This window comes from Chanodichthys erythropterus, chromosome 9 (genome assembly GCF_024489055.1).
Source record: "Chanodichthys erythropterus isolate Z2021 chromosome 9, ASM2448905v1, whole genome shotgun sequence".
Lineage (NCBI taxonomy): Eukaryota > Metazoa > Chordata > Actinopteri > Cypriniformes > Xenocyprididae > Chanodichthys > Chanodichthys erythropterus.
This window is the reverse complement of record NC_090229.1, coordinates 7247231-7265163: the sequence shown is the minus strand read 5'-3', so window position 1 is coordinate 7265163 and position 17933 is coordinate 7247231. Positions and strand designations below refer to the sequence as shown.

The window sequence follows — 17933 nt, the reverse complement described above, 5'->3', positions numbered from 1 at the left end:
TGTTGAAGCCAATGACAAATTTCCACTTTGTGGACAATAAAAGTAATTATGTAGCTTCCTAAATAGTATAGTATCATTCTTGATATTATTCATTAAAACTACATAAAAACGAAAAAATGCTGGGTTAAAAACAGCCCAAGTTGGGTTGAAAATGGACAAACCCAGCGGTTGGGTTAAATGTTTGCCAAACATGCTGGGCAGTTTTATTTAACCCAACAATTGTTTAAAAATTACTATATGTCTGGCTTAAAATGAACCCAAAATAGGTTGGAAATTAAAAATCAGACACATAATTACTAGAGGCAACAATAATAATCAAAAGGTGAACATTTATTAATAAGGAATTTAATACATGTCTTGTTTAATTATTATTCATTAAACCTATTAATAAATGTTCATTTATTAAACCTATTAAAAAAAAAAGTTCATTTTAAGCAAGCAATACAGTCATTTTTAAACAATAGTTGAGTTAAATAAAACTACCCAGCAGGTTGGTCAACATTTAACCCAACCGCTGGGTTAAAACAACCCAATTGTTGCGTTTGTCCATTTTCAACTAAACTTGGGTTGTTTTTAACCCAGCATTTTCTGTCATGACAGCTCTTGGAGTGTTTGGCATGATAATGGATATGACAATGTTAATGTGTTTAGTCTTAGTGAAATAGATCTGCTACGCTGCTGCTGCTTATTCTGCTGCTGATCAGGTACGAGACTTACTATTGCCAGACAATACATGACTCGCTGCTGTGAGCAAGTAAGACATGCTGCTGCTGTACAATAGCATACATGGGTCACCCCGTAGCAGATCTATATACAGGTCGAGCTGGGGAAGGTGGAGGGTTTCTGAAAGCACGCTGCAAACTGCTACGCAGATGCTGACCAAGTATTTGAAAGTTGAGTAACAAGCTCATTGGCTGCTGATACAGCAGGAACCAATCAGCTGTGCCCTATAGAGAATGATGTGATTGCACGTAGATTGAATTAAAGGGGACATGTCATTAAAAATCTCAAGTGCTATAATCTGGTCCCCAGTGCATCTACCAACCCAGAAAATGTGGAAAAGGACAACCCAGTAACTTAGGAAGGGGATCTTATAATATTAACGCCCCTTAATCTGCACGTTTCCACCCACGGTGTCACCAAATTTTTTTTCAAGGAAGGCAAAGCTGCAGATGAAGAAAATGTAAGTATGCAATGTTTGTTTGGTTCAGGCAGCTGCTCTCACTTAGCCTCCATACGCTTTATTACTTTATGCTAGCACAAACAGAAGTTGTGTTTGACAGAAATGTATCGGTGTGACTTATGACTCACCCACAAAACAGCTTAGATTACTAATGTGATGTCATTTTACACCGGACTGCTTCACAAACGAGGGTCAATTCAACACTGGATTTGCACAAAAGATGAACATGACGGCACATGCTAGTGGATGAGTTGAATCAACTCCACAGCAACTACATAAATTTATCCACTAACCATTCAGAAACGTCCAGTTTCATTCTAAAAGTTGTAACTTCTTCCTGAGTCTCTCCATCAGTGTCGACTCCGGTTTGAACAATGTAAGGCTGAACACCGTTACTGACAATCCTCATTTTAACGGCGTGAGATTCTCCAGCTTTGTTGTTGTTGAGCTGTTAAAGCTCTGCCCTCTTCTGGAAAGGGGGCGGGAGCAGCAGCTCATTTGCATTTAAAGGGACACACACAAAACCAAATTTTTTGCTCACGACCAAATAGGGGCAAATTTGACAAGCTATAATAAATGACCTGTGGGGTATTTTGAGCTGAAACTTCAGAGACACATTCTGGAGACACCAGAGACTTATATTACATCTTGTGAAAAGGGGCATAATAATTTAAGGACCTATCAGCCTGCGCCGGCTTCATGACTATTTTTGTGAGGATGTTGTGTGTGGTTGCCAGGGTGTTGCTATGCACTTGCTAAAGTGTTCTGAGTATTATTAAGATGTTGCTATGTGGTTGCTTACCAGTCAAAGTCATAATGCTGACCAACATGTTATGGCAGACATCACATTGAGTGTCAAGAAAGGCCAACGATACACACGCACAATATTTTCCCAGCATCTTTGAGCTAATAAATTGGCTTGATTGAGAGAATTCTTCAATGCCGGTATGGAAAAATACGGCTCAGCAGTGTGAAATATGGATTTGTGTCTCAATTTTACTCTGGTTGGTGATGATATCTCAGATAGTGCCCCTCCCCTGTCCTCCATCTGTTTCCATCTCTCAGGGTTGACCACATAGCTCTGCTCCCCTGGCATCTAGTGGAGCCTCATTGTGCAACGCAGGCGGCTTCTGGTTTTCCGGACTCTGTAAAAAAAAATGCAGAAGGGAAAAGGAGATGCACAGAAGAAGGCTGCAAGCAATGGCATGAGCGTTTTTTTCAAGCCTGGTGCACGAGGCACATCATTCGCTTTTTTCTGTCATCGGCTTCCTCCATTCAGGGTGAAGCCGTGTTATCTGGTGGAGTCGGCACCATAGTGAGGGGGAAATGGTACTGAGTGACTGGGAGAGATTAGCAACCACAGGACAGGTCCAGCCAACACGTACAGGCCTGTACGTTAGCGCTCACCAGCTCCGCTGCGCTCACGCTTGCAAACTCTTTTCCATTCACGTAAACAGACTAACAAAGACAAGAAGGGGTAAATGGTGATTTTAAGTCACATCTTTACATCTGATCTGCACAGGTCATGAGGTCAGAGCCCTCCTCTAGTCTAGAAGAGCCTGATTAAACTGCTTTTGTGTGCAAACTGTTGATCACATTATATATTGGCCACTAATTTTGTTTGGAATTAAATAAAAAAATAATAATTTTTATGGAAACGTTGTTTTATAAGAAAAGTCAAGTAATGAAAATGTTTGGCAACACTTTTTTTTGATGGTCCACTTTAGACATTCTACTAACTATAAGTAACTTTGCAACTACATGAGTATTAATAATATCTGCTAACACTTTATTTTGATGCTCCCCAAACAGATATTCTACTGACTATAAGTAACTTTGTAAGTACATGTCAACTTATTCTACTAACCCTAACAGTCTACTACAGTCTACTAATGCTCTGAGAGTTAGTTGACATGTACAGTAGTTGCAAAGTTACTAATAGTCAGTAGAATGTCTAAAGTGGACCATCAAAACAAAGTGTAACCAAATGTTCCAGCAGGTGTGATTATTTATGTCATTACACATTCATTTTGATGGTCTCCACCAAGGGGACAAGAAATTGCTGGTTGACCCCGTTGACCCCGTAGTAAAAGAATCTTTCTCCGTTGACAGCCATTCAAAAGTAACTGTGTATTCTGATGAGATGCAACTTGCAAGTTCAACCTGAAATATTTTATTATATAGTTGTTGTATCAGTGCTGATTGTTTTATAATGCACTGGTTCTTACTAGGGGCCGCAGGATGACTTAAAAGTATTAAATTAATAAATCATTATTAATATATCAAAAATCTAACTTTAATCTATATTAAAATGCTAAAACACAAAATCAAGTTATAAATGAAATCACCTCCACACCCCATAACTATTAATTTTGTTGAAGAGTTTTAGATTAATTGGTTTAATATATGAATAATTTCACAGTTTCTGTTAGTAAAAAAGTTTGAAAACAAGCAGATTTGTCATAATCAAAGCAAAAATACATGGAAATAGCTTAACCTAATTTTTTTAGATGCCACAGACCCTCAGATATTATCATTCTTGTGTGAGGGTACAAGACAAAATGTAAAAAAAGAAAAAGAAAAAAAAGCTATATATTTTCATATTATTATAAATATGTTCAAAGTATTATTTGGAGAATATTTAGCTTCTATACATTACATTACATTTATTAGTTTTTTTTCCTCTCGACTCAATATAGTACTGTTTGTTTGTTTTTTAAATATTTATTTATTTACATTTTTATGATTTATTTATTATTTTAATTAATTTTTATTTTGTTTTAATAAAATTTATTGATTTATTTATTTAATGTAATATTTTTTTAAAACAGTTTAGGGTGAATTCAGGTTGATTGTGACACTTTTTGCCATTGAGTTGAATGGGGGAAAAGTGTCCCAATCAACCTGAGTTCACCCCTATTTATTTTTACTCTTTTTTTTTTTTTACACAGTTTTTCTCTAAAAATTTTTAGCAGACCTCCTAGCACTCCCTTGAGGACCTCTTATTGTGCAATTTGGCCCCTGACCCCTTACATAAATTGAGAAAAAAAAAAAAAAAAAAGAAAAGAAAATCAATCAATAAAGAACCAGGTTGTACTGGTAAATTGTGTTCATATCTCTGGATCTTTTTTTGAGAATTTTATTATAATGTAAAATCTCTTGTGCCAAGCGAAATAATTCTGTCGTTTCATAAAAATATTTTAAAGTTATCGCTGTTAAATATGCAACAGTGACCTCCAGCGTCACAGCACAGACTACAGCGAACACGCGCTATGCGTTACTGACGTAATTTTATTGCGACGGCTCGCGCGCCTCATAGAAAAATAAGTGGGAAGAGCGGCAGTTGACGTGAAAGAGTAGTCATGAAAGGAGCGACGGGGAAGCGCTGTTTGGTACGACATGTATTTTAACTATTTACTGTATATTCTCAATTAATTGGACCAAGCTGTGCAGTTTAATTATTCAGGTGAAACATATCGACGATTTCAACACTGTCAGGATGGACCGATAACAGTCGTTTGTTTTTACTGGAATTATAATTTATAATTTTATAGACGTTGTGAAGGATTTAACCTATATACCACATGACTTTAAATGATAAATTAAAGGGTTAGTTAACCCAAAAATGAAAATTCTGTCATTTATTACTCATGCTCATGTCGTTCCACACCCATAAGACCTTCGTTCATATTCAGAACACAAATTAAGATATTTTTGTTGAAATCCGGTGGCTCAGTGAGGCCTCATAGACAGCAATGACATTTCCTCTCTCAAGATCCATAAATGTACTAAAAACATATTTAAATCAGTTCATGTGAGTACAGTGGCTCAATATTAATATTATAAAGCGACAAGAATATTTTTGGTGCACCAAAAAAACAAAATAACGACTTATTTAGTGATGGCAAATTTCAAAACACGGTTCGGAGCGCCAAAGTCACGTGATTTCAGCCGTTGGCAGTTTGACACACGATCTGAATCATGCTTCGATAGGCTGATTAATTTATGCTCCGATGCTTCATGAAGAAGTGTTTTGAAATCAGCCATCACTAAATAAGTCGCACCAAAAATATTCTCATCGTTTTATAATATTAATATTGAACCACTGAACTCACATTAACTGATTTAAATATGTTTTTAGTACCTTTATGGATCTCATGAATGTCATTGCTGTCTATGAGGCCTCACTGAGCCACCAGATTTCAACAAAAATATCTTAATTTGTGTTCCGATGATGAACGAAGGTCTTACGGGTGTGGAACGGCATGAGGGTAAGTAATAAATGACAGAATTTTAATTTTTTGGTGAACAGAAGAAATGCCTCCAGCGAGACCTGCTGAAATTTGAGTGCGACTCAAGGGAGGATTGTGCAGTCTGAGCCTCAATGCGCCACCTAGAGGAAGAACCGCTTTATGTCTCACTAAAAAATACAGTTCTTAACGCGACATCTTTGCTTCTGCTGTGCAGAGTTGGGCGTGAGTTAGCCTTTAGCATTTCCAAACAAAAATATTATTGTGCCTTTTTTCGTATCCACCTTAATAAATATTCATCTTACAGTTGATTTTGCTATGCGGTTCCCATTTTGCCACGTTCATTTTCCACTTTTATGTCCAATCCAGAGAATAACAACAGACACGGAAACTTAGGAAAGCAAAAAGCTTGCGGCTCAAATGACTGGCAGATTGGTCTTTTTCATAAAAACAGAATTTCAAAAGTGTGTTTTTGCCAACGGCATAAAAATCTGACAGCAGTTCTGTTCATATCCTCTCATACACATCACACATTTCTGAAAGCAGTAAGTACAACCTGTTATGTCTTGTGACATCTGTCACTTTTTAACATTAAGATGTTATTTTTAAGAAAGAAAATGGTCTATTTTGTGCATCTCATTAAATATTTTGATCTTGATACTGAATTTCTAGATTAGTATGATAAAGAAGATTTGATATGGTTTTCAATTATTATTTAGTAGTATTGTTATCATTATTATTATGTATTAGTAATAAAGAATCACACACACACACAAAACAGTTATAAATTGCTATATATTTCATTTATAGCCACAACTTGGACACAACTTTATACAGCAAATTTATGCATTATTTATTCTGCATATACAAAAAAAAAAACAAGTGTAGCATCTGTTATAACCTATATTTTGTTATTAAACTTTTACATAACATAACTGCACCTACTTGCAGTTTATCCAAATTGGGACTCTTAATGTAGATGCACCTGTCACTAACACTTTTCAAGGTCTTTGGTGTGGATCTGTAAAATCCTCCTCTGATGGATCCTGTTCCAGTTTCCAAAGGTTCCACTCGTTCTCCAAGAGGAACACCAGAAACCAAGGTGAGAGAATGTTTACACTCCATTATAGTGGTGTAGCAAGTCAGCTGATTAAAAAAAATTAACGGGCCCCCTCGGTTCATATCACTTTACGTGTTTTAATCAGTGTGTACATGAGTAGTTAATAATCCACAGATAGTCGTGAAGTTTGCCCACTTGATCTACACAGCGTCGTGCTCATTTTTAAAGGTCAGATGTGGGAGCTAGTGCTTTATTTGGATTCATGTTTTGAGAATGTATGCCTCTGCTGTGTGTAATTGTCTCTAAAAGACCTTTGTGCTCTTCAGAAAGAAAACAACAACCCAAACCATAAGAAGAGTCTACAGGACGCACGGAGGAAGGGGAGAATGGATCGGAGCAAAGTGGAGGAGGAGATGAGCAATGAATTACAAAACCTGGTAAACACTTACAGTCACGCAGTCACTGTTTGTTTTCTCTTAAAACTTGTCAAGAAATGTCTATATAATATTTCACACACACAAAAATACAAGCAAAAATATTTTGTATAAATAAAACTAAGATTTTTGTTATTGTAACATATTTTCCTAACAATTTATCCCTCTTTATAATTCTTATGTGCTCAAAAGGCTAGCTTTACTGTACTTAACTACTTTAAATTACTAGTAGCTTGTAGTGTGGCAAGCTTCAAAGTAGCTCCACAACATTGGCAGAATTTGGCACTAATGCACATGTTTATGGTGTTGTATATGGCGTTGATTATTAAAAATCAGTTGTGTGCATGCAGTGTTTTATTTTGTCAGTGTGGGATTGCATGCTCAGGGAGGGAGTGCTTTTGAAACAGCTGTTTGAATGTTCTTGGCATGTTTTATAGGATGTGCGTGGGAAGACTAAAGCAGCAGGAACAGGTCTTGTCTACGTAGATGCCTTCACTCACTTTCACTGCCTCTGGGATGCCAGGTGATGCTTCAGAATGGTTCAATTATCACTGACAATGGTTTGCTTCAAAATGAAAATTTATGTCATTTGGAATTTCAAAAAAGAAAAAGATTCATGCTGTAACCCTTTAGGGTCGGCATGAAACAGAGGTTGCGAATGTCAGAGGAAATGGCTTCTCGAACAAGAAAAAAAGTAGGGCGGGATTTGATTTTGTTCATCAGGAATTGATTGGATCATTGTAATTTGCTATTGTTGTGACCTTGTGTGTGACAGGTTGTCCCGCCCACATGTCAGTAAACCCTTAATTAGCGGGAGGGGAAGTTATATTGATTAAAGATTACAAAAATCATTTGTTATAAATATAGCAGTATTCCATAAAAAAAAAAAAAAATTGTCAATTTTGATTTCACGGTGACTATGAAGCAAAAGACAGAATATTCCACTTTTATGCATTAAAGGTGCCCTAGAATTAAAAATTGGATTTACCTTGGCACAGTTGAATAACAAGAGTTCAGTACATGGAAATGACATACAGTGAGTCTCAAACATCCTTGCTTCTTCCTTCTTATGTAAATCTCATTTGTTTAAAAGACCTCCAGAAGAACAGGCGAATCTCAACATAACACCGACTGTTACGTAACAGTCGGGATCATTAATATGTACGACCCCAAATGTGCATATGCCAGCCCATGTTCAAGGCATTACACAAGGGCAGCCAGTATTAACGTCTGGATCTGTGCACAGCTGAATCATCAGACTAGGTAAGCAAGCAAGAACGATAGCGAAAAATGGCAGATGGAGCAATAATAACTGACACGATCCATGATATCATGATATTTTTAGTGATATTTGTAAATTGTCTTTCTAAATGTTTCGTTAGCATGTTGCTAATGTACTGTTAAATGTGATTAAAGTTACCATCATTTATTACTGTATTCACGGAGACGAGAGCCATCGCTATTTTCATTTTTAAACACTTGCAGTCTGTATAATGCACAAACACAACTTCATTCTTTATAAATCTCTCCAGCAGTGTTTAATGTCAGCTTTAGCCACGGAGCACCATCAAACTCATTCAGAATCAAATGTAAACATCCAAATAAATACTATACTCACATGATTCGAAGCATGCATGCAGCATGCATGACGAACATTGTAAAGATCCATTTGAGGGTTATATTAGCTGTGTGAACTTTGTTTATCCACTGTATATAGAGTCGAGAGCTCGGGGGCGGGAGCGTGAGATTTAAAGGGGCCGCGCGCTGAATCAGTGCATAGTTAATGATGCCCCAAAATAGCCGGTTAAAAAAATAAATAAAATATATAGGGTATTTTGAGCTGAAACTTCACAGACACATTCAGGGGACACCTTAGACTTATATTACGTCTTGTGAAAGAACATTCTAGGGCACCTTTAAGTTTATACTGACTTGAATTGAACATACATTTGTAAAATAATAGAAAATAGAAAGCATCAAAGTGTTTGTAGTCATTGCATCAATAAAAGCTACACTAAACTTATTCTTGATATTTAATTTTATTTTAAATAGTTTACTTAGTATTGGATTTCACAAGTTATTGGCCGGGTTTCACAGACAGGACTTAGACTAAGCCAGGATTAGGCTTAGTTCATTTAGAGTATTTAAGTAGCTTTTATAAATGTACCCTAGAAAAAAACATTACTGGTGTGCATCTTAAGACAAAACAATGGCAAGTTTTTTTTCGGTTAAAGCAGCTCAAACATGCATTTTAGTCTAGGACTAGCTTAAGCCTTGTCTGTGAAACCGGGGGATTATGCATCAGCGGATTGGATGTTTTTGTTTTCGCAGTCACCCAGAGTGTCCAGCGAGAGTGAGCACTGTGATGGAGACACTGGAGACGGAGGGTCTGCTGGGACGCTGTGTGCGAGTAGAGGTAGAGACACTACTGTAGTGATATTATTTTAGATAGGTAATACTTGAAGTCCTCCTGACTGAACAGTTTTAAATGGTTTAACTTTGTGTTTCAGGCCAGAGCTGTATCAGAAGATGAGCTATTACTCGTTCATACGTAAGTTTATACACATGATTAAGTAAAGAGTGATCCTGTTAATTGGGTTGGTTTTGTTTTATGATTTTCTTATGTAACATGGGGAAATGTGTTGTGTATGATAGAAAGGATTATGTAGAGCTGATGAAATCCACACAGAAAATGACTGAGGAGGAGCTGAAGACTCTCTCTTATAAATACGACTCTGTCTACCTGCATCCTGTAAGTCACCTAATCACATGTCTTTAACAGTCCTGGAATTTATTGTGTGCTGATTCCAGTTCCAATGTTTAAAGGGTTAGTTCAGCTGAAAATGAAAATTCTGTCATCATTTACTCACCCTCATGTCGTTCCAAACCTGTAAGACTTCGTTCATCTTCGGAACACAAATGAAGATATTTTGATGAAATATGAGCGATTTCTGTCCCTCCATTGACTGCCTACGCAACTGACACTTCGATGCTTCAAAAAGTTCATAAAGAGATCGTAAAACTAATCCATCAATGTTTATATGTGAATAAAAGCCTAAATTCAATTTGTTAATCATATAAAGTGATCGAGTCTCTTCAGAAAATTTGGACTAAACTGCTCAATTCATGTGGATTGTTTTTTTTATTTTTTATTTTTTATTACATTTTTTTATTTTTTACAACAAACAAAAGTATGAAAACATGAAAACAAATACAAATCCACCTTATAAAATAATATAAGAAAGAATTTTTTTTTTTTTTTTTCAATTCCATCAGGAATTTTTCACCTCCGCCTGTATGGCGGTGGGATCAGTCCTCCAGCTGGTGGATAAAGTGATGACATCACAGCTGCGTAACGGCTTCTCTGTCAACAGGTCTTGATGCATCTCTTCTTTTCAAAAATACTAATATCTTTGAGTTTTTGATTTTATGTTGATTTATTCATTGATCTTTTTGAGTTAAATTTTTTTTTTAATACACACAGGCCTCCAGGTCACCATGCACAGGCAGATAAGATGAATGGCTACTGTATGTTTAATAATCTGGCCATAGCAGCGCGCTACGCTCAAAAACAGCATGGAGTTGAACGGTGAGAGTCTGCATTTTGCTTTAGCATCATACATTTATTAACACCTTTTATTTATTAAAGACATTGTGAAATTGTCTTTACTTACTTTCTTGATATTCTTGATCCTGGTCGTATTGTGAGTGATTAATCAAAGCAGGTTTGATCTAAAGATAAAATGTTTACATAGGCTTTCATCAAATGTAACTTTCGCCACCTCTGAAATGACTCCGTAATATATCTGTAATATCAGTCAGATTAACCTAATGATCCAATCAAATTCTGTTTGATAAAATCAAGTCTGGTCCTGGATTATTTCCCACTGAATTTTCAAAAAAGGTTAAATGCATTTTCACATTGTCTTCAATGAGGTTTATGGTTTGAGAATCTATAACATGGATTGTTGCTTTTCCAATCACTCAGAGTTCTTATTGTGGATTGGGACGTGCATCATGGACAGGGAATCCAGTATATTTTTGAAGAGGATCCCAGGTACATTTGTCCGCACCTGCACATCATATTATATGCGTTCTGTATAAATGTCTGGCATTTAAAGACCATCTCATCTCTGTCCTCCTGTGTGGCAGTGTGCTGTATTTCTCAGTGCACAGATATGAAGATGGCTCGTTCTGGCCGCATCTCAAGGAGTCTGACAGCAGCTCGGTGGGTTCAGGAGCAGGACAGGGCTACAATATCAACCTGCCCTGGAACAAGGTACACCATGTTAATTTGTGCCGGTTGTCAGTGTTTATGTCACTCATTTTAAGAGGTTAACCACTTTACAGTTTTATGTAGAAGTCCTCCTAATAGAGATGTTGAAAATGGTCATTTAAAACTAAATCATCACCTTGACTAACATTATAGTGGGCTATAAATGAAAAAATAAAATGCTACAGAAGTCTGGTAGAATAAGGTCTGTGTTAGCTGGTGCTGAATGTGGCCTGATCTCTTTATTTAACTCCAGGTGGGGATGGAGGATGGAGATTACATCACAGCTTTCCAGCAGCTCCTCCTGCCTGTGGCGTATGAGGTACACCTTTTAATATCGGTCACCTGCACATCTCATTTAATGTTTTATTGTCTATTAATGTGTATGTGCTTCACAGTTTCAGCCTCAACTGGTGTTAGTGGCAGCCGGCTTTGACTCTGTGATCGGTGACCTAAAGGTGGGATGCTCAGCTTCAATCTATTTAATATAATTTTCCAAGACTCATTCCATTATGTTAATTATTTAAAACGTTCTGTGTGTCTAGGGTGAGATGCGAGTGAGTCCACAGTGTTTCTCCATCCTGACCCATATGCTGAAAGGTGTAGCACAGGGCCGACTCGTGCTGGCTCTGGAGGTATGATCATATTATGCCATAAGAGAACTAAAGATTCTTCTTTGTGGTTAACATCTTACTCACAGTATTTCATTCATTAGGGTGGGTATAACCTCCAGTCCACAGCAGAGGGTGTTTGCGCTAGTGTGAGGTCACTGCTGGATGACCCTTGCCCTCACCTGACCTCTCCTGGTGCTCCGAGTGAGAGGTGAGTGAGCTGAGGAGCACATCTGCCTACATATTCTTACATTTCACTCTCATACTTCCTATTTGCTGTGTATTTTTTTTGTGTGCTTTTATTGCAGTGCCCTGAAGTCCATCTCAAAGACCATCTCTGCCTTGTATCCATTTTGGAAGAGTCTTCAGACTTTTGGTAAGAAGCAAGAATTATCATTTACAAATAAACAAACCATATCACCATATTGTATTGGGGTGTGTATATATATATATATATATATATATATATATATATATATATATCTCTGACAGCGAGTCGACCCATAAACCCAGCCTTGCTCACTCATTTAATTTGCTTCGGATGAATATTGTTGGTGTTACAGGGCATGGGATTGAGCATAATTTTACTCATTCCATTTGTTTTCACACCCAAATTGTGCACATAAAACCACCTCTCAGTACTAAGTTGAGTTATTTTTCACTGCTTATCACGCTTAAACAGTCAAATACACACAAAATAATTTCAAAATACCGGTCTTGGCGAGTATTCATGTAAATGCAGTCAGCTATGTTTTAGGTGAACCTAAACAGTTGAGAAGAAAACGCATGTGAAACAGCATAATGGATCCATGTGTCAGGTCTTAAAGTGACAGCAGCCTAATATACTTGCTGCCAAATTATGCGATAATATTAAAAATATCTAAATGGCAGTTTTTACCATGGTATTGATATCAAAATTGTGGCCAGTGAAAATGCTGAATGGCTAGTAACTTTGGAAAACCTCTAGCCACAGTGGCTGGTTAGCAGAAAAGTTAATGTCAAGCCCTTAATATATACATGCATACATTTAAAGAAATATAAAATATGTTAACACATATGTGTATGTAAATGGTAAAATTATTGGAAACGGCATGAAAATTCATTAGTCATTGATGTTTAATTGGGACATTATATTATCCAGTCATCTTCAGATAAAAAGAAAGTGCTCAGCTGCAAACCAGTAAACCATACCCAACATCATATTTGCACAAGCATTCAAACTGCCAATCATTTCGTACAGCTGGCACCTTGGTGAAAGAGTTTTCTTGAATGCTCTTGAATGTGTGTGTTTGATCTTGACCTTTTAGAGGGGGGTCCTCTGTCCAATGCCACTCCCCTGCCCGCTCCAGTATGTGCAGAAGTGAAGGTTTCCTCTCCAATCACTGGGCTAGTTTATGACCAGAGAATGATGCATCATCACAACATGTGGGATGGGTGAGAGTGACTCCTGCTTAATAGCATCAACACCACAATAATCCCTGTGACACAGCTGAAAAGTGACAATTTTCTCATTTGTGTGTGTTTTTTGATTATTTGGCTGTATTTAATACATAAGATGAGGATGTATTGATTCCTACAGTCATCATCCAGAGCTCCCTCAGAGAATTTCACGGATCTTCACCCAACACGAAGAGTTGGGCCTGCTGTCCCGTTGCCATCGGATACCAGCTCGCTTGGCAACAGAGGAAGAGCTGGCACTCTGTCACAGGTGAAATGCATTCAGATGAGTAAATAAATAATGATCACATTAATGTATGAAGTTACATGCAAATCTGTATTTCATTTGTGTGATTAACATTTTCTTAAATAATCATTTTCAGTGATAATTAGTTTGATTAGTAAAATTAATGTAACATTGCACTTGAGTAAATTAATGTCAGTTTATCTCTCTTACGCTAGTTCTGAGCACATAAGCACTATTAAGAGTACAGAGCACATGAAACCCAGAGATCTGCACCGACTGGGGAACAATTACAACTCCATCTACATCAGTAACGAGAGCTACACCTGTGCCCTGATGGCCGCTGGGTCATGCTTTAACTCCGTACAAGCCATACTCACAGGCCAGGTCTGTCTTTTTGTGATTTTTTTTAAATAAGTAATAAACTTTACATGTCTTAGTATACAGTATACTAGAACATTACTGCTTGAATTTGTTCCCAGGTGTCCTCAATTGTTTGTTTGGTCCTGTAGGTTAGAAACGGTGTGGCCATAGTCCGTCCTCCTGGCCATCATGCAGAGAAAGACACAGCTTGTGGTTTCTGTTTCTTTAATACGGCCGCTTTGACTGCACGCTATGCCCAGAGCATCACACACAAATCGCTGCGTGTCCTCATCCTCGACTGGGATGTTCATCATGGAAACGGCACACAGCACATCTTTGAGGAAGATGACAGGTTTGTCTAGTCCCACAGTTAACCATAATCTCATATAGAATTAAACTTGAACAATCAAAAAAAAACTATTTAAATAAAACTGAAATAAAATATAAATATTATATGAATTTTAAAATATGAGTTGAAGTACTAAAATTACTAAATCTAAAACTTAAATAAAAATAATAATAATAATAAAAACAAAATAAAAAAGACTAAAAAAATGACACAAGCACATAACAAACTTTAAAATTAAAAAATGAAAATATTAAAAAAAATAAAAGCTCATTCAAAATATGAATGTATACTGTAATAGTATATAAATAATACTAAAATAACACTGGTCTGTATTCTAAAGTCTGGTGTTCATAAGAGGTCAATTTTATAATTTAAAATGTTCCTTTCACCAAAAAAGTAGTATTTTAGTTTGCTTGAGAATTTTTGGCATTTTTCTTTGACCCCTAGAATCAAACAGGCTGTTTTTGCTTATGTAACTAGGAGACTTCTGTATGCAAATGACCTTGTGTTTGATTGGCCAACCTCTTTGCATTTAAAGGGATAGTTTACCCAAAAATGAAAATTTGATGTTTATCTACTTACCCCCAGGGCATCCAAGATGTAGATGACTTTTTTTCTTCAGTCGAACGCAAATTATGATTTTTAACTGCAACCGCTGCCGTCTGTCAGTCAAATAATAGCAGTGATTGGGAACTTGAACAATAAGAGTCGAAAAAACTTCCATAGACAAATCCAAATTAAACCCTGCGGCTCGTGATGGCACATTGATGTCCTAAGACACGAAACGATCGGTTTGTGCGAGAAACCGAACAGTATTTATATAATTTTTTACCTCTAATACACCACTATGTCCAACTTCGTTCAACTTCCGGTTAGTGAGGTCTGATCGCGCTCTGACAACGGAAGTGATGTCTCGCGCTCATTGAAGTATATGGGCGAGACATCACTTCCGTCTTCAGAACGCGTTTTTTGACCTCACTAACAGGAAGTTGAACGAAGTTGGACATAGTGGTGTATTAGAGGTAAAAATTATATAAATAATGTTCGGTTTCTTGCACAAACCGATCGTTTCGTGTCTTAGGACATTAATGTGTCATCACGAGCCGCAGGGTTTAATTCGGATTTGTCTATGGAAGTTTTATTTACTGTTATAGTTGAAGTTCCCATCTACTGCTATTATTTGACTGAGAGATGGCAGCAGTTGCAGTTAAAAATCATAATTTGCGTTCGACTGAAGAAAAAAAGTCACCTACATCTTGGATGCCCTGGGGGTAAGCAGATAAACATCAAATTTTCATTTTTGGGTGAACTATCCCTTTAAATGAGTAACAACTTATATTTGTAGTCAGGACCGCCCCAAGGCTGTCTGACTGACATATAAAACAACCAATCGCAGTTTATTTTGTTCAGCGTCATGTTTAGGGGCATGGCAATGTAACGTCGATGTCCTTGCAAAAATAGACAGGTGTGTAAAACTCTTGGATGTATTTTAAAAAAACTATCCAGTGTTTAGTTGATCCTGATGAGTGCTCGTTGTCACAGCTGTAAACACAACAGCTTTCTTTTTCAATGAGGGGGTTTGGCGTCACAACATACGATTTATAAATAAATATAATTTTCTTTAGATCAGTCACATATGCATTATTCAGTATGCAGACCTATGTTTTTAACCAATGTCTTTCTCATTTTTCCAGCATCCTGTACATTTCTCTGCATCGTTATGAAGACGGGACATTTTTCCCCAACTCGGAGGATGCTAACTATGATAAGGTGGGTCAGGGGAAAGGCCGAGGATACAATGTCAACATCCCCTGGAATGGAGGAAAGATGGGAGACCCAGAATACATGGCAGCTTTCCATCACTTAGTGATGCCAATATCCAGAGAGGTATGTAATTTTTACCTGATGACCAAAGCAAGTGTTGTTTGGTGTTAAACACTAACTGAATTGTGTTGTCTGTGTTGTAGTTTGCCCCAGAGCTGGTGCTGGTGTCTGCTGGGTTTGATGCGGCACGGGGTGATCCGTTAGGAGGGTATCAGGTGACACCAGAGGGCTACGCCCACTTCACCCATCAGTTGATGAGTCTGGCAGCAGGAAGAGTGCTGGTCATACTGGAGGTGGGTTATATTCACTCTCACATTCACAATCACTTTATATTATTGAGTTTTTCAGTGGCCAATGCTGATGTCAGTATCTAGAGAGGATGGTGCTGGATGTAGCCATAATTTATATATAATAAAATAAGTTTATCAATGGAGATGTACACACAATTTTAAATAATATTTCTTAAAATATCCATAGAACATTTTTATACATTGACAACATTGTCATTATTGGCCAAAATGACCTAAATATCAGCTAATCATTTATAATTAATACTTAATTATTTGGCAAGGATGCATTAAATTGAATCAAAAGTGACAGTATGTCTTCACTGTCACTTTTGATTTAATTTTACAAGGTTACAAAACATTTCTGTTTCAAATAGAATGCTGTTTCTAATTATCAAATAATCCTAAAAAAAAGTGCATCACAGTTTTCACAAAAATATTAAGCGGCACTATTTTCAGCAACAAAGTATTTTCAACATTGATAATAATAATACATGTTTCTTGAGCAGTAAATCAGCATATTCGAATGATTTCTGAAGGATCATGTGACACTGAAGACTGGAGTAATGATGCTAAAAATTCAGCTTTCCATCACTGGAATAAATTACATTTCAAAATGCATTAATTATATTTCACAATGTTACAGTTTTTATTGTATTTTTTTATTTTCAAATAAATGCAGCCTTGGTGCAAATAAGAAACTTCTTACTAAAACATTAAAAATTCGACTCCAAACTGTTAAACAGTGATGTATGAAGTGTAGTTTTAAAAGTTTAATGATGTCATCTAACCCTTTTCACCATAGGGGGGATATAACCTCACCTCCATCTCTGAGTCCATGTCCATGTGCACCAGTATGTTGCTGGGAGACTCCCCTCCACCTCTAGAACATCTACCCCCTCCCAAGACCAGCGCTGCTGTCACCATTAACAACGTCCTGCGTGCACACGCCCCCTTCTGGAGCTCCCTAAGAATACAGAGTGAGCTAGTGACACAAAGTGTACTTCATATCAAGAACTGAACCCCTAAGAAAATGCTGATTATTTTAATGCAACATGCTTTTGTTTGTGTGTTTATATCAGTTTCAGAATCACTTCGTTTGTCTTTGCCATCTCCTAAACCGAAAGGCAAGCGGGCATCGGGTGGCAAGAGATCGCCTCGCCAGTCCACTTCTGCTCAGAGTCCCGGACAGAACCCGCAGCATCTTGAGCAGTCCGGCCTTGATGGGCTCACTGAGGATCTGCTTTCTCTGAATCTCAACACAAGTACCTCATCTAACACCAGCCCAGCATCAGTTGCTATTGGGGGAGCCAGACGGAAAGTGAAACCCAACCCACAGAGGAATTCAACAGGCCAGGAGTCAAATTCACCCGTAAAACCCATGTCAGAGAAAGCCAGAGATGGAGACAGCACACATGCAGAGATTACTGCTGTAAAAGCAGAGACACCTGTAGGCAATCTCAAATGTCATTAGCAGTATGTTTGGTGACTCATAATGTGTTCACTCATTAAACATGCTCTGTTGAACAGGACCGGTCATTCCCAGTCACTGGAAATCCAGCTGCCATGTATGACCAGGAGAGCTCTGGTCTGGAGGCTGCTTGTGGTGAGACTGTGA

General features: G+C 37.4%; 1 protein-coding gene across 3 annotated transcripts in view; it reads left to right on the top strand.

Moving 5' to 3' along the window:
* Positions 1–5522: 5522 nt before the first annotated feature.
* Positions 5523–17933, top strand: part of hdac6 (histone deacetylase 6) — a 15320-nt gene continuing 2909 nt past the window's right edge. The window contains exons 1-25 of one of the 3 annotated variants that reach the window (XR_010895941.1): positions 5523–5978; positions 6440–6535; positions 6820–6930; positions 7365–7450; positions 9259–9343; positions 9438–9478; positions 9583–9679; positions 10204–10301; positions 10412–10516; positions 10916–10984; positions 11080–11206; positions 11457–11522; positions 11599–11658; positions 11746–11835; positions 11916–12022; positions 12120–12187; positions 13119–13245; positions 13391–13519; positions 13711–13879; positions 14005–14207; positions 15899–16091; positions 16172–16321; positions 17121–17295; positions 17398–17765; positions 17846–17921. Coding sequence is in view for 2 of the 3 variants with exons in the window: in XM_067394394.1 (XP_067250495.1) it covers positions 6473–6535; positions 6820–6930; positions 7365–7450; positions 9259–9343; positions 9438–9478; positions 9583–9679; positions 10204–10301; positions 10412–10516; positions 10916–10984; positions 11080–11206; positions 11457–11522; positions 11599–11658; positions 11746–11835; positions 11916–12022; positions 12120–12187; positions 13119–13245; positions 13391–13519; positions 13711–13879; positions 14005–14207; positions 15899–16091; positions 16172–16321; positions 17121–17295; positions 17398–17765; positions 17846–17933 (2875 nt within the window). In the remaining variant the exon portion in view is untranslated. The other 2 variants (XM_067394394.1, XM_067394395.1) reach the window with 2 other exon arrangements.